Source organism: Rhinolophus sinicus, linkage group LG03 (genome assembly GCF_036562045.2).
Source record: "Rhinolophus sinicus isolate RSC01 linkage group LG03, ASM3656204v1, whole genome shotgun sequence".
In the NCBI taxonomy this organism is placed as follows: domain Eukaryota; kingdom Metazoa; phylum Chordata; class Mammalia; order Chiroptera; family Rhinolophidae; genus Rhinolophus; species Rhinolophus sinicus.
Genome location: NC_133753.1, coordinates 2,069,161 through 2,090,649, shown reverse-complemented (window position 1 = coordinate 2,090,649; position 21,489 = coordinate 2,069,161). Strand labels below are relative to the sequence as shown.

Below are 21,489 nucleotides of genomic sequence, written 5' to 3'. Positions count from 1 at the left end.
AGGATTTGCAAATATTTTCTCCCATTCTGTGGGTTGCCTTTTTACTTTGTTAATATTATCTTCTCATGTACAAAATTTAAAAATTTTCATGAAGTCCAGTTTGTCTGTTATCTTTCTTTTGTGGTCCATGCCTTTGGTGTCATATCCAAGTGATCATTGCCAAATTCAATGTCATGAAGCTTTTGCCCTTTCCTTCTAAGAATTTGGTAGTTTTAGGTCTTAATTTAGGTCATTGATCCACTTTGCGCTAATTTTAATGTACGATGTTAGGTAAGAGTCCACCTTTATTCTTTTGCATGTGTATATCCAGTTATCTCAGCACCATATGTTGACTATTATTATTTTAAAATGAAGTGTTCAGCACTTTTACACTTTCTCAGTTTTCCTTTGTAACAGTAAATATCAGTAGATTTAACCCACATCTGGGGTCATCAGTAATCTTTAAGATTGGAAGGGGGAGTACAAAGTTTGAGAACATTGACATGGAGAATCTCCAAGCGCTGCCCCTTTCTTCAGTGGTGCTTCTTCCTGGATGTGTGTCCTGAAGGATGCATAGTGGGAAACACGGCCGCGCCAGTATGAGCCAAGGTCATTTGTTGTTCTGGACCTTCGGTGCACAGCTGAGTTCATTATGTTCCCCAGTTCACGACAAAGCCTCTCTCTCCATGTATGTTCTCTTCCGTCCTCTGTTGTCAACCCCATCACCCCATTGTGGATATCCATGGTTCCTACAAATCACTTCGATGCTAGAAATGACAAACCGACCAGGTGAGGATGCTGGTATAGGTCCACTTATTAATAAAACTGATTTTATGTTCCTTTTTAAGATAAGTGCATGTAACTAGAATCTGTAGTTCTTTCTGTATCTTAATGACTTGTTTTTAGATTGCCTGGGGTGTACACACACTATTGACCCATTTGTTGCCTCTGTATATATTTCACTTGGTTAGCCTACAGATTGGTCTGGAATTAGTCTCTTTTCCTTCTTTAACTGCCTAAAGGCCTTTTCTATTTTTATTTTTTTTTATTAAAGTGTAGTTGGCATATAATATTAGCTTCAGGTGTACAACATGGTGACTCGACATTTCTGTACCTCACGATGTGATCACCACACTAAGTCTAGTACCCATCTTCACTGTGCAGTTGTCTCGCTATTAGTAACTATATTCCCCTCACCTTTTCACCCGTCCTCCACTACGTCCCCTGGCAACTGTCAGTTTGTTTTTTCTTTCTATGAGTCTGTTTTTGTTTTTTGTTTTTCATTCCCCCCCCCCCCCCGGTTTTTTCCATTTTTATAAGTGACATCATGTGGTATATGTCTTTCTCTGTCTAAATTGTTCACGTAGCATGATACCCTCTAGGTCCATTAATGTCGCAAGTAGCAGGATTTCATTCTTTTTTATGTCTGAGTAATATTCCTTTGTGTATCCGTATTACATCTTTATCCAATCATCTATTGATGGGCACTTGGGTTGCTTCCGTATCTTGCCCATTGTAAACACTGCTGCAATGAACATAGGGGTACATCTTTTCTGTAATAAAATGTTTTTAAAGTTTACAGATTCAACATCAGCCTATTTGTTCATACATTTATTCAATTACCAAGTTCCCGCTGTATGCAAGACGCTCTGGCAGGCATTCTGGGCTGTGTACACCTATAAAAGCTGTAGTTCTGCCCATGTTTTCAAGAGGCAGATAAAATTGAAGGGTCAGTAAATAGTGAATAGATTTGCTGCATTGTCATATGTTTTTAGAAGTGTTTTCATTTTATCATCTCTCTGTATTTTTTGTTTCGGTTTGTGAAAAAATTTTCCCCCTGTACCTACAGGTAACTTAATATAAAATATTATAATAGTACCCTTATTTGTACAAAGCCCCTCTTTTCAATTATAACATATTTATGAAATAACTACTTGAGTTTTAGGTTTTGAGGTTTGTTTACTTTTTCACAATACCTGTGTCTGGGGATTTAGAAAACTATTACCAGTTTGTCTGTAATTACCAAATTCTTCCAATCCAGAAATACTTACTAGTTTATTTTTTTCTAGGTTGCAATAAAAATAATTGACAAAACGCAGTTGAATCCAACAAGTCTTCAAAAGGTAAGATTGGTCCAATATCCAGTGTTTTTAATTTTTCAGTTTTTCAAACTAATTGCCATCTAGTTTGCCCTTTAAATACCTCTGCTGCTATTTTTATTTATTATGTTCAATACAGTAAAGCTTTATGTTCCTCAGAAGAATGCACTTAAACGTAGTATTGTTGGATTTTTTTCTGCAGTTGAAGGTAGTGCTTTTTAAATGTTCTCATAGCAAACTGAAGTCTGTACTTTTAAACTGGATATTCTCAGTATTGACTAGAATAGAGTTTTAAAAAATAAGACAGAACAACGTATTTTCATTTAATTAGTGTTGTGCAGTTACACATCGTGTAGCTCATCCTGAGATCTTTAAAGTCAGCACTTTGGCTTTATAAAACTGTGACACCGTGTCTTAATTGAGGAGTGATGATTAATTCCTGCAAAAGGAAAACATGAAAGTAAAACTGATGGCAGTTGAAAAACATGTTTGGAAGGCCCTGCTGCCATCTGTGTCATCTAACTAGATCAGAAGTTCCCAACCCTGGTGCCTGTTAGCATTGCCTGGGCCTCTTTCCACAGTCCTGGTGACGGGCCCACAGGTGCAGGTAGGGCCTAGGTATGAGCACTTCACTGGTGCACCTGCCAGGTAGTAATGATCTTCATAATAAAATCCTTCTAGTTTTTCTGTTTTTGTTTGGCAAAGCCTTTGTATGCACTTTCTGGACTTGGTAGTCCTGGCTCCGCCACTTAGCCAGATGTCTAACTTGACCTTGAGCAAATCCCTTAACTCTTTGGACCTTGGGTTTCTCGTCTTTAAAATGGAGATAATTTCATTTTCTCAGGACAGATGCATTAATGAAATAATGCATGTAAAACCTTTGTAAACTGCAAAGCACAGCACGTATGTTATACATGTAATGCCCCATATGCATTCCTGATGTATTCCTAATGGTCATTCTCCGTTTATGTCATCATAATTTTGAATCCTGTTCGTGTGTGTGAGTGGGGAGGGAGACAGACTTTACCTTGACCTAGAAGTGGTATTTAAACAAGTGGTTCTGAAGGGCATAGTGGGTCATAAGGGTTCTCTGGTCTCAAGGGGGCCCTGGAACAGATCTGAAAATTCCAGCCCTTTGTTCTGAAGATGACACTGTATTCATTTCGTTAAACTTGCGTTTCTTCATATATGTGTAAGTCGTCTTTCTAAGTAAGTTAAGGGTTACTAAAATTTGATATTCAGACCTAAAATTAGCATATAAAAAAGTTTACTGAGGATTCTAGTCAGTATTCTAATGTTACAAATCTTCCACTCTCCACGTATGCTTGCAGGTAACTGAAATTATAGCAATTTTCTAGGAAGAATTTATTATAATACCATCTTGAGCTGGTAATTTTTCCTTCTTTCTTGCTTGCTTTTTTCATTATTTTTGGTCAGTTTTTCATTGCTGCTATTCTTTATTATTAGTATTAGTATTAAAACTTACTGTTTGTCATCCCATTATCAGTTTAGTACCTGGTAGGCTGTCTGGCTAGCCTAATAGTGTGATGGTGCAGGTGTGTATCAGCAGTGGTGTTGGCACATAATCATCTAATAGGTAAGACTTAGAGGTTGTTGTTGATATAGTTCAGGTCTGAACCATCCACAAAAGACTTACACTAAAGCCAGATCTGTTCAAGTTGAATAACTTGGTAAGTGTACCTTTCAGTTTATAGGGCATTGTTTTAAATCGTGTGTATAAGTTGATAGTCTTTTCTTATGAATTAGAAGGATTCTGTATATATTTAGAATTCTTTTCCACTGAGTTCATTTTCCGTGGAAAAGGAGCAGCAGGGTGGATGGAGTAGACCTGGCATCTCGGCCCTTGTAGTAGTGGTTCTTGCAGCCTTTTGTCTTTCCCAGCACCGATCACAGTTGTATTACAGCTGCATCAGGAATGGAGCCGGGGAGCTTGGAGCACTGCCTTAGCAGCTAACATTCACTCTAAGGAACATCGTGCCATCAGCCATATATAATTTTTTTGTACTGCCACTACCACAGAACGTGGACTGGCTCATTCAGCCAGTGTTTGAACACAGGTTTTAAAATAGTGTCCATTTCACATGTTCCAGGTATTCAGGCTTGTACATTGACTCATGCACATTTCATCAGTGCATACAGGTAAACCTGAATTGACTGCATATTTGCAAACTGATTTTATTTGCACAGGCAAATTCATTTTTTTTTTTTAATTGGGGAAGGGAACAGGACTTTATTGGAGAACAGTGTGTACTTCCAGGACCGCTCCAAATCATCAAGTTGTCCTTTCAGTCTTAGTTGTGGAGGGCGTAGCTCAGCTCCAGGTCCAGTTGCCGTTGTTAGTTGCAGGGGGCGCAGCCCACCATCCCTTGCGGGAGTCGAACCAGCAACCTTCTGTTCAGAGGACACACTCCAACCAACTGAGCCATCCGGGAGCTCAGCTGCGGCTCAGCTCAAGGTGCCGTATTCAATCTTAGTTGCAGGGGGTGCTGCTCACCATCCCTTGCGGGAGTCGAACTGGCAGCCTTTTGGTTGAGAGCCTGCGCTCCAACCAACTGAGCCATCTGGCCACCCAGGAGCTGAGCGGTAGCTCATTGACTTCATTCTAGTTGCGGAGGGCGCAGCTCACTGGCCCATGTGGGAATCAAACCAGCAGCCCCGTTGCCTAGAACTCGCGCTCTAAACAACTGAGCCACCCATCCGCCCCTTACAGGCAAATTCTTCATTTTTCCTTTTTATTTGTCCAGCCATTGAGTTAATAAATGTTAGATTCTAGTAAGAGATATATTTTTCTCCATTGGAAATTTTCTGTTCATAAATGTCTTTTAGGTCAACCTTTAAAAAACTGTAATGTTATATCCCTATAATGGTTTTGAAAACAGTGGGAATAATACAAATGTTAGTCTTTGTCCTGATTTTACAAAGTCATTTTTAGCTTTAATTTGGTTTTATGCAGGTAAACTGCTGGGTCTTGTTTTATTAAATCTGAGTCTGTCATTAATAAGTAAGTCATGGCCCATTTTTTAAAAATGTGTTTATTAAAAAATACTGGACTTTATTAATTCACTAAGTGCCAGTTCACTAAGTGTAACCATCTAAAGTTATTAACATTCTTTTTCAGTCCTGAAGTAGAGTAATGGTTAGGAGCATGGTGAAGCCAGGCCGCGTGGATTCAAATCCAGGCTTCAACCCGGCCTAGCTGTGTGACAAGTCTCTTAACCTCCCTGGGTCTTAGTTTTTCCATTTGTAAAATGGGAATAATAACAACTCCTCATAGGGCTGTTGTGAGAATTAAAGAAGTTAGCATTCAAAACCTCTCAGAGGAGCTGAGAACAGGACCTGACACACGTCAGGAGTGTGTGCCATTGTCATATGTCCTGCTGAAGATGCGCTTTTTGTTTGCTCAGTTTGGGGAGGTGGGAGATGTTTTTTGTTTGTTTACAATTTTCCTCTCAAAGGAATTAAGTAAAGCTTGAGAACTGAATGGTAGGTTCTGGCTAAGTGTCTTTTGTAGGACTTAATTGCTGTAGCCTACCTCTGATAGCAGCTAATATTTGAGCATTTGGTATATGCTGAGTGTTGTTCTAAGCCTATTTATTACCTGTATTAACTCACTGTGTTAGTTTGCTCAGGCTGCTACTGTAACAAAACATCATAGACTGGCTGACTTAAACAGCAGACATTTATTTCACACCGTGCAGAGGCTAGGAAGTCCAACATCAGGGTGTAGCTGGTTGGATTCTGGGGAGCATGCTCTTCCTGTTGCTGCTACCTCACTGTGTCTGGGATGGGGGAACACGCACACTCTCTGGTTGTAGGGGTGCTGAGCCCATCGCAAGGAACCTACCCTTATGACGTCATCTAAACCTACTCAATTCCCACAAGCCCCATCTCCAAATGCTGTCACACTGTGGGTTAGGGCTTCAGCATAGGAATTGGGGGGGAACACAATTCATTCTTAGCATTCATTGAATCTTGACAACTTCATGAGGTTGTCAAGTTCTGTTACTCAGGAAAGAGAGGCCAGGGAGACAAAAGAACCTGCCCAAAGTCCCGTAACTAATAGTGATGGATCCTTGGGCAGTCATTCCATGCCAGGTGCAGTTAGCATTGAGTCGAGCATGAATGAATGCGAAAGGAAACATGTTCGATATGAAACATCACAGCCACTAAGTCTGTTTCCTTTTTAAAGCCAGTGTTTGTTTTAGAGCCACTGTTAATGCTTAGAGCTCTATAACACCAGTGGCCTTTTTTTGGCATTTCAGGGAATCTTAGTTGTGGGACAAATCAGGAAACTATAATTTGAAGGCAGAGAGATCCAGTTCATGCTTTTCCTGTGGTCTGTGGTGTAATTATTTTGACTGCCACCACCTCTGGTTATTTGCGACACTTTGGCTTCAGCTTCCTTAAACTAGTTCTCTTCCGTCCTTGCTCTGCATTAGAATCATCTGTGGAGTTCAGTAAAAACAAAAAAACATGTTTCCTTCCAAATACTCCCCATCCCTCCAGCCCCAGAGCACCTGGCTTGATGGCTCCAAGGTGAGGCTGAGGGATCCCCAGTGCACAGCCCGCGTGAGAATGGCTCCCAGACTTTCTTTGGTTCTCCTTCCTTCCTAAAGGTACCCTGTTTTAAAGACGCCTCATTCCCAGCATTCAGTCTTAGACTGCTGCCACTGCCGAGTAGCCCCCCCTCTGGGAATGAACGCCCGGATACCCGATTTCTTCTCTCCTCTCCTTTGCCCATCAGGTGAAGCACAGTCACTTTGTGGAATCTTTTTCATTGAACAACTGTTTATCTTTTCCTTTCTTAATACTTTTTTCATATGGACTTGTAGGAGGCTAACAATTCAGGCCATTAATGGAAGGACGTGGTTATCAGAGTCCTGACTGTTATTTACAGTCCAGCACCTGCGTTCAGATCAGTGTAATGGATCTGGTAAACTAACAGAAACGGGTGCGTTAAATGCAACCTAAGACACATTCTTCTTGATTATACTTACAGTATTGAGACTAAAAATGTAGGTATTTTTTATTGCTAGATTTCAAAATTGGTAATAGAAATGCAAGAAAACCCAGTTTCAGTGTTGCTGCTTTATGGGGAGCTTTTAAATTGATTGCCAGACTTATTTTTGCTTTGGCAGGAAATAAGCTTGATATTTAGAGTACTTTGTGAATTGAGAATATTATAATTTATTTTTAATTGTAGCAGTGATTCATTATGCTATTTTTAAAAAGTCACTGTAGAACCAAATATGTTAAGTGGATTAAAATTTAGAGCATAGCATGGACCCATTTGCAGAAATAAAAAATTACACACACACACACACACACACACACGAATATTGTTTAGCCATTAAAAAAAGAAGGAAATCCTGCTATTTGTCATAATCCTGCTATTTGTCACAACCGAGGGACTTATTCTAAGTTAAATAAGTCAGAGAAACACAAATGCTGTATGATCTCACATATATGTGGAATCTTAAAAAAACCGAACTCATAGAAGCAGAGTTGGTTGCCAGGGGTAGAAGGGGAGGGAAAATGGGCAGATGATGGTCAGAGGGTGCAAACAGTCAGAAGATGGATAAGTTCTGGGAATCCAGTAGGCAGCGTGATGACGACAGTTAGCGACACTGTATTGTATACTTAAAAGTTGCTATGAAAGTAGATTTTAAATTGTCTCACTACCACCACAACAAAATGGTAATTATGTAAGGTGAAGGATTTGTTAATTAACCTTATTGTGGTAAAGATTTCACAATATACATGTGAATCAAATTATCACATTGTACACCTTAAACTTGCACAATGTTTGTTATATGCCAGTTATGTCTCATTAAAGCTGGTGGGGCAGGGGCTGTGATTTTCTGAGAGAAAATGATTCTGACCTGGGATTCTTTACCCAGTCAAACTGTCAAATGTGAAGATAGAATCAAAACATCCTGAGTTATGCAAGGTCTTAAAATTAACCATTTACCTACCCTTGCTCAGGAGCTATTGGTGGGGTATATTTTATATTTCACCATAGCAGGAGAGAATACCGAGAAAGAGAAGCATAGGAGCCAGAACAGAAAATCCAACACAATGGGCCTTGAGAACAGTACAGAGGCTTCCAGAATGTGAATATCTGCAGAGGGAAAGAAAGATTACTGGACTATTTGGAAGTATTTGAGAGATTTACACTTCTGTTAACAGATTTTAAGGGTTACTTAGTAAAGTGAGAAATACATAGGAAACTTCAGTGACCGAAATAACTGAGGCAGTTATTAGTTCCAAGAAAGTAAAGAACATTGAAAATAAATAAAACGAATGAAAATACATTTCTAGCATGGCTGTAAATAATATTTATATGATGTGAACTGAGTGATTTAGCTAAATACTGTGACAACTGATTAGGAGGAAGGAGGCAAGGGATATGGGTAAGTGAGCAAGTTGGTGGTGAGTACGGGGGAGGGGCTCAACATCACTGCCTGGCCCCGCAAGCGCCAGTGAGGAACTGCCGGTGCTTGCCATTATGCACAAGGGCTGAGGGTGGGGTGAGCTTTCACGTGACATGGTTTGACTCATAAAACTGGATATGTGTGTGTACTACTTTTATAAATAAAAGTTAAAAGCAATGTTTAGCCCAAATGTGATAGAACTTCGTGAAAAGGATGGGAAGGGGATGCATAAGTGTGTGTTTGGAAGGGTTTAGGAAAGCTAAATCCAGGTAGGAAACTATAAGACAGTGTGTGAAGTGGAAAGTCAGGCATCAGTACTTGGCTTTTAGAAGCATGTGCGTAAACAATAGCTGAACTTGTAACAGCAGTTGAAAGGATTGCTCCTGCATGGTCAGCTAAGACAAACAGGGCAGGGTGAGTTTGGCTGAGTACCCAGCACTGTCTGCTGTGGCAGACCGGGGGCCTCTGTTCCCTCCTACTGTTGATCCTTGAACAACACGGGTTTGAACTGCATGGGTCCATGTACACGTGATGTTTTCTAATGCATGCCTGTACTGTTTTTGAGCTGCAGTTGGGAGTCCGCAGCTGTGAAGGGCTGATGGTATGCATTGATCTACGCCATTTTCTATGGGGGACTTGAGCATCCGAGGATGTTGGTATCCATGGGCTGGAGGGAGGGGTCCTGGAACCAGTCTCCTGTGGATACCGAGGGACAACTAAGTTTTGGGGGAATCAAAAGTTATATGTAGATTTTCAACTGCATGGGGGGTGTCGCTGCTCCTAACCCCCCCCCCCCCGCATTCAAGGATCAACTGTATATAAAAAGGTCTTATAAATCAGTAAGAAACAGGAATATGTAACCTAGTAAAAAATATTAGAAGATACACCTAGGCATGACAGATGCTCAGTATTCGAGTAAAATGTTCAACATCCTGAAAGATCCCAATTTTTGCCAATCAGATCTACAAAAAACTGATAATAAATATTGTTGGCAAGAGTGTAGAGAAACAGGAAATCTCATAATTTTGACAATAGTTTAAATTATTATATTTTTAGAGAGGATATACACTAAGTTTTAAAAGCATGTATGCTCTTCGGCTTCCCATTTGATTTCTGAGCATCTTCCTGCCAGTACAGCGGTGATCACTGGATGTTACAATAGCAGAAAGCTAGCAGCCCCTACACGAGGCCAGGAGAATTCTGGGTAATCCTGCAGTGCACCCACACATACCCTCTCCCCGCGTCTGCAGATAGCTCCCTGGGTAGGACAAGTCACTGGCTTTGGCTAGTGTTCAGCAAATGGTCTGGAATCATGCTGTTAATTACCTTACTTCCCTATCATCTGTTAACTTTCCTGTTCTGTTCTTTAATGTTAAGGTGGTTCTGAGAGTCATTAGAAACTTTCTAATCTGCCTTAAATTTGCCTCACTACTCGTATTTGCTTGCCCTCCACTCACCAGGAGCCTTGACTCACATGATGCAAAGGAATAGTAAACTGTCTTCTTGTTAAGAGTGATCAAAATACAGCGGGTTTCAGCTACCTTTTCTTTTTCAGGAACTCCCCTTTTAGCCAAAAAAAATAAAAAATTAAAAAATAATTTTTTTCCCCTTTGTTCATTCTCAACCTTTTTTCTTAAAATTCAGATTAATTGGGGGAGAGGAGATAGGTAATATAGTTATGTAATTCAAAGTTCAAAGGTGAGAAAAAAGTACAGAAGAGAAAGTCTTCATCTACCCCTTGACTTCAGCCCCCAGGTCCCTGCCCCTGAGACAACCAGTGGCATCGGTTTCTACTGGTCCTTCCAGAGATGTTTCTGTACAGAGATGCAAGGACGCGTGTTTTTCCTGTTTTACACCAGTGCAGTTTCTCAACAACTCCTGCTCCACAAGCTCTGGGCTTTTGCCAGCCTCGGTTTGGTCTGAGGGGGTCTTTACTTTGTTCTTTGGTTCAGCAGTGGTGCTGTGATCAGAGTGGTGAGTAACACAAAGGGACAGTGTTGAGGGGAAGCAGGCATGTCATGCCTACCTCCATCTTTCCTCATGAAGCATGCAGAGGTGCTCGGGATTGGGGAACTTTATAAACCGGTCTCTGGCCCCACGTGTGTCTGTGGTCGGCATTAACCGCCAGTGTCTGCCTGTTCTGAGTCTGCAGGGTGGACTCTTTCTGAAATGTTTGTTTCTTGCTGGTTCTGTCTGTTCCTTCTACACAGCTAAGCGGTGTCGTTCACTTCCAAGGATGCCATCTCTGCTAATAATCTCTAGCCCAGAATTTGTGTATCTCTAGTCCAGATTTCTGTCCTGAGCTTTAGACCCAAATACCAAATACAAACTGTGTTTTCACTGTCCTCACTTAACTGTCTCTTGCAGGATGTCCCAAACCAGACCCCACCTGCCCTGCCTCTCAGCCCGTCATGTCTTTTCTGTCTCAGAGTGACACCGTATCCACAGACATGGTTGTCAGCTTCAACGCGGCCTCCCTCCCACTCCTCCTGAATAGCTGTGTCCCCTTCTCTTCACTCATGGCTGCTGATTTTTATTCATTAATTTTGGATTTACAATACAGCTATTTCCTGTTAAAGAAGAGGGTGGTCGTTATATTCCCTTCTGTTATTTCTGTTACGTAAGTTTTCCGTCATCCTGTCACTCAGCTGCCATAAAAAGCCCAGGCTGTCCACGTCTTGGGCTGCTGCTTTGTCGCGTACCTGTCTATCTGGAGGAGGGAGTCTGAACACTTTCATCATGTCTGTAATGGCCGTGCCCCATGCTTGCTTTTATGTGCTCATTGTATTTTTATATTGCTTAGTACAATTGTCGTTTGCCAAAGCTCCTTCCTGGGCCCCCCACATCCTGGCTGTTGGGACATTTAGGACATTTCGGTATGATGCAGTAGGTTTGGTGTCCTTGGTATTCTGACGACCAGGATTCCGAATATTTCCCTTCAAAGATACTTGTTCTCCTCCCGTGTTGCAGTTCCTGGAGGACAGAAAGATGTGACGATTGCTCAGTGAGGAGAGAATTTTCACGTTATACATTTGTGTTATTTCATTTTTTATAACTAGCATCTATGTAAAATTGAAAGGGAATGTAGAAAAACAAGTTGAATTAAGATAGTAGAAATAGGTGAATTTCTATGGTTTAAATATCCTTTTATGATAACATTTAAAAAAATATGTTGTATAATCCTAGTTGGGACTTTTTTTCTCCCCTTTCTTTCCCGTTTTCTTCCCCCCTCACCCCCCATTCAAGCCATTGTTTCTCAGTCTAGTTGTGTAGGGCACAGCTCCCTGGCCCATGCTGGTGTTATGAGCCTTGAGCTCCCCTGGCTCAGGCAATCGGTCGCCAATCATTGGTTGTCTGCTCACAGCAGCTCTCGGCAGCTCACGCTGGCTGCCAGCCACTCAGAGTGGCACAAAGCAGCCCACAGCCGCTCACGCCAACCTCTGGCTGCTCACGGCAGCCCAGCACCAGGGAGAGCTGTTGTTCACAATCTTACCCGTAGAGGGTGCAGCTCACTGGCCCATGTGGGACTCGAACCTGCAGCCTTCAGCGTTAGGAGCACGGCGCTCCAACCGCCTGAGCCACTGGCCTGGCCCGAGTTGTCAACTTTTATAAAAGTTCTGTGCCAGCCCACCTGTTGCTCTCTAGTGTTTGGTATCAGCAGTGGGTAACTTGTCAGTTTACTTGTAAATTTCGATAGCGGCTGCATGGAATCCTGGGATGCATTTGGACTTTGGAGTCAGACGGCTCAGATTAGCATCCTGGCTCATCCTGGTTCTGGCACATCCCGGCTGGGAGTCCTTGGTCAGGTTCCTTCAATTTCTCAGTCCTCCTTCCCCATTCGTTGCAGATGGATTGTCAGTCACCTGACAGGTGGGAAAACCCAGTTAGATGTGATCCCAGATGTGACGTGTCTAGCTGTGCCCCACACACAGTAGGCAGTTGATAACTGGTAGTTTCTGGCTTCCCCCCAACCCCCTTAATTGGTATAGAGCTTATGAACTCATTTCTACCTGATATGTAGCTCTGAGAGGTAAACATGTAAAGTTCTTTTCGCAATATCTAGACACTGCCTTACTAGAGGATCTTTTGCTGCCCTTTCTGCCTCTGGAATTAAGCTTGTGTTGCTCATCTCTCCACCGTTCCTGTTTTCACAGCGCGTCCCTTGGTGTGACCTCTGCTGTGACTCACGAGTTCTCAGACTTTCCTGTGTTGTCTGAAGCGTATAATTATCTACTGCTCTCTAACAAATAACTCCAAAACTTGGCAACTTAAACAAAACCTTATGTTATGTCACAATTTCTTGAGTTAGTGCCTTTGGGAGTGACTTAGCAGGGTGGCTCAGGGGCTCTCAAGAGGTTTGAGGTAAGAGCCACAGCTGCAAGCATCCGAAGATTCGGTTAGGGGTGGCAGATCCACTTCCAAAAGGGCCCTGTCACCTGGCTGCTGGCAGGAGACTGCAGTTCCTCACCAGCTGTGGGCGTGAGGCCTTATTTAGTTCCTTGCCATCTGGGCCTGTCAATCGAGGTGCTTACTGTCCTCGTGACACGAGTGATCTGAGAGCAAGGAGGGGGCCGCAGTGCCTTTTATCGAGCCAGTCGGCCTCTTAAGTCCCCCCCCCATCACTTCTACCTTACTCCCTTCCTTAGAAGCAAATCACTAAGTGCCCCACACTCAAACGGGGGGTATTAGGTTCTGCTTTTTGAGGGGAGGATTGTCAAGGAATTTGTGGACGTAATTAAGGACCGTCACACCTGGGGTGCTTGTTGTAAAGTTTTTCAAGGTCCATTTCAGATCCAGTGCCAGGCAGGACCTGGAACCTGCAGCTACACCAGCACCCTCATGATTCGGAGGCACGTGGCACTTGGAAACACGCTGCTGTGCCCCTTGGGTCACTTGGTCCTCCTTAAACAGGTTTCATTGGTCATGCCTCCACGTCTTTGCTCCCAAATACGGAGCACACAGCCCGTTGTCAGCTGTACACGTCCTTTCTTCAGTCCTCCATATGGCCAGTGACAGCCGAGGTGCCCTCTGCCCCAGATAGACATGAGCTCTCTGTCCCTAATGTCCCTTCTATTTCCTGCTCTTTGGTTCTGATGACGTGGTTTCAGTGCTGTAGTGCTAGCAGGAATTTGAAGAATGATTGCCTTCATTTGCCCTGCTCTCCTTCCAGCAGCACTGTGACAACTCTAACGAGCATTCTGCTCCTCGGGGTTGCAAAGCAGCGTGGTCCTTAGAGTGCTGACAGCACCTAGGCGCCCACACACGGGGTGGGTAGTGCTGTCATGCAGGCAGTTAGCAAATGCATGCGTTCCTGCGTGCGCCACGCTCGGTCTCAAGCATGCGGTAGCCAAAGGAGACAGATGTGCTCCCTGTGCATGAGGAGGTGACAGCAGCAGGCACACAGAAAGTCTCAGCACACTTGAAAGACATTCTGGCTGGAGGTGAACAGACGATGCTATGATGTAAAACAAAGGAGACTTACTTAGAAAAGGTATTCAGAGAATCTGCCTGAGCCTTGAAGGATGGAAAGAAGCAAAGACTGAGGCAGGGGACAGCTCCGTGTGTTCCAGTATCTGAGAGGGAGCGCGGCTGCTGGAGGAGCGTGGCTGGAGCTGAGCTTGGAGGGGTGAGCGGAGGTCGCCATGCCAGGGTTTCATTCTGAAGGCAGTGTCCCAGGCTGTGTCAGGACGGGACCCAGTTTGGGGCTCTTCTAATGTAGGCAAGGGGATGAGTGAGGGGTACAGATTCTAGCTACGGATTCGACTATGGCATGTGGGAAACGGGACTTCATGTTAGCTCGACAGGGGGAGCTAAGAAAACTCAAGCCTGAATGCTTGCCTCGGAACGTGAAATGAGGGGTGAGCACACCAGCGACAGGAGGTGCTCACGTCGGTGGTAGGAGTGCTCCTGCTTCAGAGATGACCCACATCCCAGCCAGGAAGGCTGTTCACCTGAGCCAGACTTGGAAGCTCTGTGCTCACTTGGGGTCAGATGTGTCCTTGTCTGTTTGTCTGTGCCATCCATTGCCAGCTGCTGATTGAGTTGTAGATTAGACGTGCTGGGCTAGGACAAGCACAGTGAGAGCCCCTGGGTTTCTCACCGACTTCCTTTCCACCGTCAGCTGTTCCCCATCTTCCAAAGCTCTTTGCAGCCCTCATCTCCTGGGGGTGGTAGTGTGCCGTGTGTTGGGAGACCTCGTTCTGGGCAAATTCCCCACGGAAAGATGGCAGGACTTTGGAGCGTCGTCTTCTTTTTCTTGTTTTCACTTGTTGGTGAGGGTTGGATGCGATAGCCTCTAAAATGCTGCTATTTTCTGAGATCTTCTATGAGCACAGGCCATAATGCTCTGACCCTGCTCTGAATTCACAGTACATGTTTATACAACAACAGTGTGATATTTCTCCTTTTTCTGTGTGATCAGCTCTGCTGGTCTTGACTGGGTAGTTTTTCTTACGGTCTCCCCTGGGTCTCCTTTGTGTCGTGGCATTCAGATGGCGAGTTGGCAGGAGCTGCGCTCAGTCTGAACAGGGGTCTCCACATGGTCTCTCGTCCTCAAAGAGCATGCGACATCATTCCCAGAGAGTAAGGCCGGATGTGCCAGCATTTTATGCAGCCGCTGCTTGGCTTCAAATTTGATAATGTCCCTTTGGCCAAAGCAAGTCACACAGCCAGTACAAAACATGTGAGGCAGGACTCGTCAGGGCCGTTCATGTAACAGTTTCTCACAGCCTCCATGCTCAATGACCTGCCTCCAGTGAGGGTTTCCTGTAGTGGCTTTGTTCACAATCTTTTCCTAGAATTGGAATTATCAGTCTAATGCTCAGGATGTGTAGTTCATTGCAACGGGGCACGTTTTCATTTGCAGAATAGAACCCCTGGGTAGATACTGCGTCAGAGTGTTATTCCCAGACTATTCTTGCTAAGTCTGACCTCCTGTGTTCAAGAGAGCAAAGTGTAATTGAGATTGTGGTATCATTCTCTTCTGGGACATCTGCTTTTTCACAAGATAGAACTGAAGCACTTAGTATTGGCTTATAAAGCTACTTCACAGTTAGCCTGGACTTTCATGCTAGTCCTAGGTGTGGCCTGCTAAACATTATCAGTGAATCAGTAATCTAAGAGAAAATTTAAATTACATTGCAACAGTGACGTATAATGTTTACTAACCTGTGTTGGGGGGATTGTGTTTGTTTTTTAGCTCTTCAGAGAAGTAAGAATAATGAAGATTTTAAATCATCCAAACATAGGTACTTTCTGCTTTCTTAAATATTTTTGTGTCTAAATGCGTTCTTGCAAGTATGTCATAAAGCTAAACATATATTCCAGCAGTGATAAGGGATTCCTTCCCTCCTCCCAGCCCAGATACACTTTTAATAAGGTATACTTTATATATATATATATATACTTTATATATATATCATCCAAACATATATATAATATATATATATACACACACACACACATATATATATAAATTGTTCATTTTAATTAACTTTTTGAAATTACTAAAGACAGGTTATAAACTTAGCTATTCAATATTTGAATTTAAAGCTTTAATACAAGTAGAAACATCTATAATCAGGTTAGAATCTAATTTTTTGACATATTAGAAAATATCATAATTGTATTTAATTCGTAGATAGAGAGAAGGGAATTCTACTGTTAAGTCAGAGTTAAGATTTTCAAAGCTATAACACCTTTTGCAGTAGCTGTGTTCCTAAGAAAATATTCGTACCCTGAAGCATATTTTAAAAGATACAGGATAGTTGTTATCTACTTGAATTTCAATATGAATTGCTTGTACAGCACCAATTCGTTCTGTGTCCTCTGTGTGCACAGCCCTGGTTTAGGTGTGAAGAGGTGGGTGTGAAGGGGAGGAAGGGGCGTGGTCCTATAAGTGAGGGACCAAATCCTGACCCTTTTGTATAGATAGCACAGTGAACAGTTTTGATCCCATGTATCATAAGAGCTTTTTAAAAATAGTATAATTGCTTTTTTTACACAATGATAGCTCCTACAAACTAAAAGTAGTATTTCAAGAGTGAAATAGCCCTTAAGACAGCCAGTTGTATCAGTTTACTATCAAAATCATTTCTAGGAAGTGGGAGGGGTGATGTGACGTCTGATGTTAAGGATATCCTATCAAAAAGTCTTTGGCACAAAAAGAGAAGAATAAAATGGTGCCACAGGAGAGAAAAAGCTTATACCCTATTTCATCAAATCTAAGCCACCATTGTTTAAAAGGCATTATTTTACGAACTAAGAAAAAACAATGCTACCAAGCCATTATCCCATTACCAGTGATATTAGTTAAAATGTAAAAAAATATATACATCTTAATAAAATATGATCTGTTTGGAGAAAAGAAAAATAATAGGGAATATTAATATAAAAGTTGGAAGAAAACCATCTTCACTTTTCATTTCAACCCTTTCGGGTTAGCTAGCCAACTCTGGATTTCGGATTCCAACTTTTCACCCAAAAACACTTTATCACTACTGCCTAGAACTAGCTAACTTAAACACATTTATTTTGTTTTTTAATTACTTAAGTTGTACCCTGATTGGAGTTCTCTCTAATTATTATTAAATGACATATCTTTGATAATAGATTTAAATGTCTAAAAATTTAAATTGCTATTAGATTAAAATAGTTTTCCCAGGAGAATCAAAATTTGCATTGGAATTTAGGCTTTATTTATATATTGATGGTTTACCAACATACATGTCTTAAATTTCTTTTCAGTGATTTTTCTTGACAAACTGGACATATCATCTTAGAAATATGATAGTTTTGTTCATCAGCTCAACAAGCATATATTAAATACGTTAGGGACTTTATTTGGTCTAGTAGTCTATGTTAAAGCATCAGGAAATAGCCCGAAATATGAGAGACTAGCATTTCCCACCTACACACCCCTTCGGTAAATTTTAAAGTTTTACCAAAATAAGGTAGATATGCAAAATAGTGATTTGACAGCTTTAGAAATTTGTTTCATTCAAAAAGTACATATTTCTGATTGATTTGTTATGGTTTTATGAATTAGTAATAGAAATATTTCTGTGTGTAACAGGGACTGGTATAGCAAAGTCACATTAACCCATTAAAAATAATTCTTTAAAAAAGTTCTTTTCAATTAATTAATTATAGTATCCCTTCTACTTCTTGCCATCTCTGGCTTCCGAATAGTAACAAAGGAACCTTGTTCTCAGAGAATTGTGGTAAGTTTTCCAAGCAACAAAAGTCTCAAGTGGAATTATATGTATCCTTAAAGCCAGAATGACAAGTGAATGGACTTGTACTTGCAGGAGTAGAGTAGATCCGAGCCATAGTTCCTGCAGGTCGAATGTGAGATAGGAACGCTTTCCCTGAGGTGCAAAGGAAGAGCTGCTGGGAGGGCAGCTAGCCACCATAGACACAATACAGGACGGTGACAGAGCCAGTGAGAACCGACACTTCACTGGGCTGCCGAGTGCATCGTTTGAGCACCCAGAAACAATCTTTATTGTTATGGAATTCCATGCTTTTATAAAATCGTTCTTCAGTTGTAATATATGATAAATTTCCTAAAAGCAATTTTTAGAGGGCCAGCTATTGAAATCTTTAATGGGGGTGGGGGAAAGGTTCCTTCTCACAGTTACAGTGTCTGTGTACATGCGTACAAACATTTGTTTCTTTTTTCTCCTGTATCCTCTCCCCTCTCCCAGTGAAGTTATTTGAAGTCATCGAAACTGACAAAACACTCTACCTAATCATGGAGTATGCAAGTGGAGGTAAGGAATTTATGTATGTTCTTTCTTTCTTCTCTTTTAGAAGAGCACACAATCACACTGCACACGGGGATAATTATTATGGCTTCTTTAACATTCAGAGTCATAATATAGTAGGATAAGAATCAGAAAAGCTGACTGTTAGCAGTTCTGGGGGTTGCTATTGAGTATTGCACTATTAGCATTTTTAATCGATAATATCCAAATACTTGGTTTTTATTTTACTGTGGTAAAATAGCCATAACATAATATTTACCATTTTAACCATTTCAGGTGTACAGTTCTTGGCATTAAGCACATTCACATTGTTGTGCAGCCATCACCTCTAGAATTTTTTCATTTTCCCAAATTGAAATTCTGTCCCCATTAAACCTTGACTCCCCATCCCCTGCCCCCGGGCCCGGGCACCCGCCATTCTGTTTTCTGTCTATGAATTGAACCGCTCTAGTACTTAGATGAGTGGACTCACACAGGGTTTGTCCTTTGTGACTGCCTGCTTCACTGAGCAGAATGTCCTCAAGGTCCATCCGTGTCGTAGCTTGTGACAGGATTTCCTTCTTGTTTGAGGCTGAATCGGATTCTATTGCATAAATATTTATGTATGTACACATTTTGCTTATTCCAGGTATTTGGATTTTTAAATATATCAATGTATTAGCCTGTTTGAAATAAGTGTGTACTGTATGTTGGATTATTTTTCCTTATCAGATTTTAATGTCACTGGTGGCCATCTTTTCCCAAGGCCAGAAATGGTGGTTATAGTGCATCTAGTTAGATTTTCCTTAATGATTAAGGACCAGTAATGATTTGCCTACAAGGTTGTTTAAATGGAGATGTTTTTCTGAAATGAATGTATATAGCCGTTGTCTTTTACAAAGATTCTCATTTAGGGTTTAGGCTGGGCTAGGCTGGTACTTGGACCATGTGTGAGTTTCATTGTTGGTGAACGTCAGAAGCTTTCCTGCTTATCTTTGCGTGTTCCTTACTTCTAACACAGTGCCTGGGACACAGCAGATTCTCAACAAATATGGATTGAACTGAATTTATGAAGTTATAAACTACTGGGGATACACTCTGTTTAACTCTGCAGTATAGCTTACATTGTTTTGGTTAGAGTGGAGTTTTATTTTATCACTAGCACTTTGATCCAGGTTGCAAAACCTGAAGACAAAAAGCAGAATCAGAACCTCATTGAGTTAACCATGAAATAAAAGATGGTAAGCCTGTTGTGAGCAAGAAGAGGTTATCTAGGCACACCTGACACCACTTTGCCATGCTCCTAATTCATGAGTAGTCGTGTGATTCATGTTTTAAGTGTGTGGCTGAGAATTTAGTTGAGATTTTCACGATTGAAGAGTGAGTAGTAGGAAGAGCTGAAGTTACTTGCAGAACCAAAAATCTATATAGAGTTGGAATACTTGGTACTCATCTTACAGAGTAACATTCATGACCTTTTCATTTGTGTAGCCTCTGCAGGGCACAAGTGCTTTCTCTTACCCGGTCTCTCCTTTGACCTTCACAGTGACTCTGTGCGGTGGCCAGGCAGTGAGTGGTGGGCTGGTGGGCTTTTACCCTTGAGAAAATAGAGGCTTGGAAGTCTCACTGTGGTACTCTTCCAGGCCTGGAGCCCCAGTCTTCTGGCACCATGTAGCCTCTCCTGCTTTCGTTAGTTGGTCATGGCTTTCTGTTCCCATCTCTTTTAGGTACCAGGCTCATAGAGATTGCTCTTACATAGGGGCAAAACAAGAACATCTGAGAAGCATCCAGTTTTAGCAGAAAGAGGGTGGGCTTTGGGGAAGACAGAGGTGGAGTTAGTTCAGCCAGCCCCCCTCGTGGGCAATGTGACCTGCTAAGTTCCATGTCTCTGAGTTTCTCAGTAGCCATGTAACACAGCCCCCCCACTTTGAGGTGCATGATAATAGCGCTAATCGATTGGCGGTGGTTTATTGGCCTGGGCTCTTTGTTTTAATCAGCTCAACAAAGACTGTCAATGTCTTGGACATCATTTTGTTGTTGACAGGTCTGCCATTTTGAACAACAGTTTTGTTAACTGACCACTCCTCCCCAGCCTGGTATTTTTCACTTTGGTGGAACCATAGAATTTGAGAAAAGGAAGGAATCTTAGAAATCATCCAGGACAACACTGTGATTTTTACAGATGAAACTCAAGCCCTGAAAGGTGTTCTGTGCTAACAGTTCCATTGCTAGTGGCAGGACCTAAACTAGAATGAGGGGCTTTCTGTCCAGTATCCTTCCATCAACCACATGAATGTCCCTGCCCTGGGTGGAGAGAGCCACTGTTTGCTATTTTTTCTCAAATAGCCTGTAGAGGTTCAGTTCAGCTGCTTAATCTGAGTACTAATACATTTTTAATAAAGAAAAGAAAAGATCTGGGTTGAACTGATTTATAACAGTGAGGGTGACTTATGGTTCCAAAATCTCTTAAGAGGTTTATATTTTATTTTAATTTATAAAAACATTTTAAAATTATATTGATAGACTTGGACTTTTTATCTGTGTTACTCTATAACTAGTGTGTTTAATCCGTTAGTTTTTTTTTAAAGTCAAAACTGTTTTCCTTATGATATGCACATGACTTTAGTTGTTTTCACTTTTTAACCACTTGTTTTGACATTGTGTACTACTCTGCAAATACGAAGGTCATTTGCTTAGAAAATGCTGACATTTTACTGAGCTGACATTTCACTTCGTAATTCATCATAGTTAAATGAATTGTGTAGTGTAAATTAATGACATGTAATGCGTTTTAAAAGATCATTATATAATCAAGCAATAACTTGAAACATTTATGCCTATCCACTATTTAAAAATTTATTCATTTAAGGCTAAAGGTTGTCAGATATTAATGTACAATTCAGAATGACTTTTTCTTCAAAAGTATTTAAGTTGTGCTCTGAAACAGCTTTTTTAAGTACCAGAATATTTTAGTTGAATGCCGTCACTAAGTTGGAAGGTATTCTTTATTTGTATGAATTAGACATAATTCTTTCCCAAACACATTTTCTACCTGATTGCTAAGTTAGTACTCTTTTCTGTTGATTTCAGAGGTGTTTCTTTATTCTAAATTGATACGCAGTTGGCATTACTGATACGTTCCCTGAAGGTCACGTCTCTTCTGAGAAATTAATACCGTGGGAACCACCTCCCGCCTAGCTGTCTGCCTGC

General features: G+C 41.5%; 1 protein-coding gene across 13 annotated transcripts in view; it reads left to right on the top strand.

Moving 5' to 3' along the window:
• The window catches only part of MARK3 (microtubule affinity regulating kinase 3), a 79,404-nt gene that overhangs the window by 24,363 nt on the left and 33,552 nt on the right, over positions 1-21,489 (top strand). For all 13 annotated transcript variants that reach the window (XM_074326880.1, XM_019747208.2, XM_074326881.1 and 10 more), the window contains 3 exons: positions 2,049-2,102; positions 15,732-15,780; positions 18,241-18,306. In XM_074326880.1, coding sequence (XP_074182981.1) covers positions 2,049-2,102; positions 15,732-15,780; positions 18,241-18,306 — 169 coding nt within the window. The remainder of the gene's footprint in view (positions 1-2,048; positions 2,103-15,731; positions 15,781-18,240; positions 18,307-21,489) is intronic.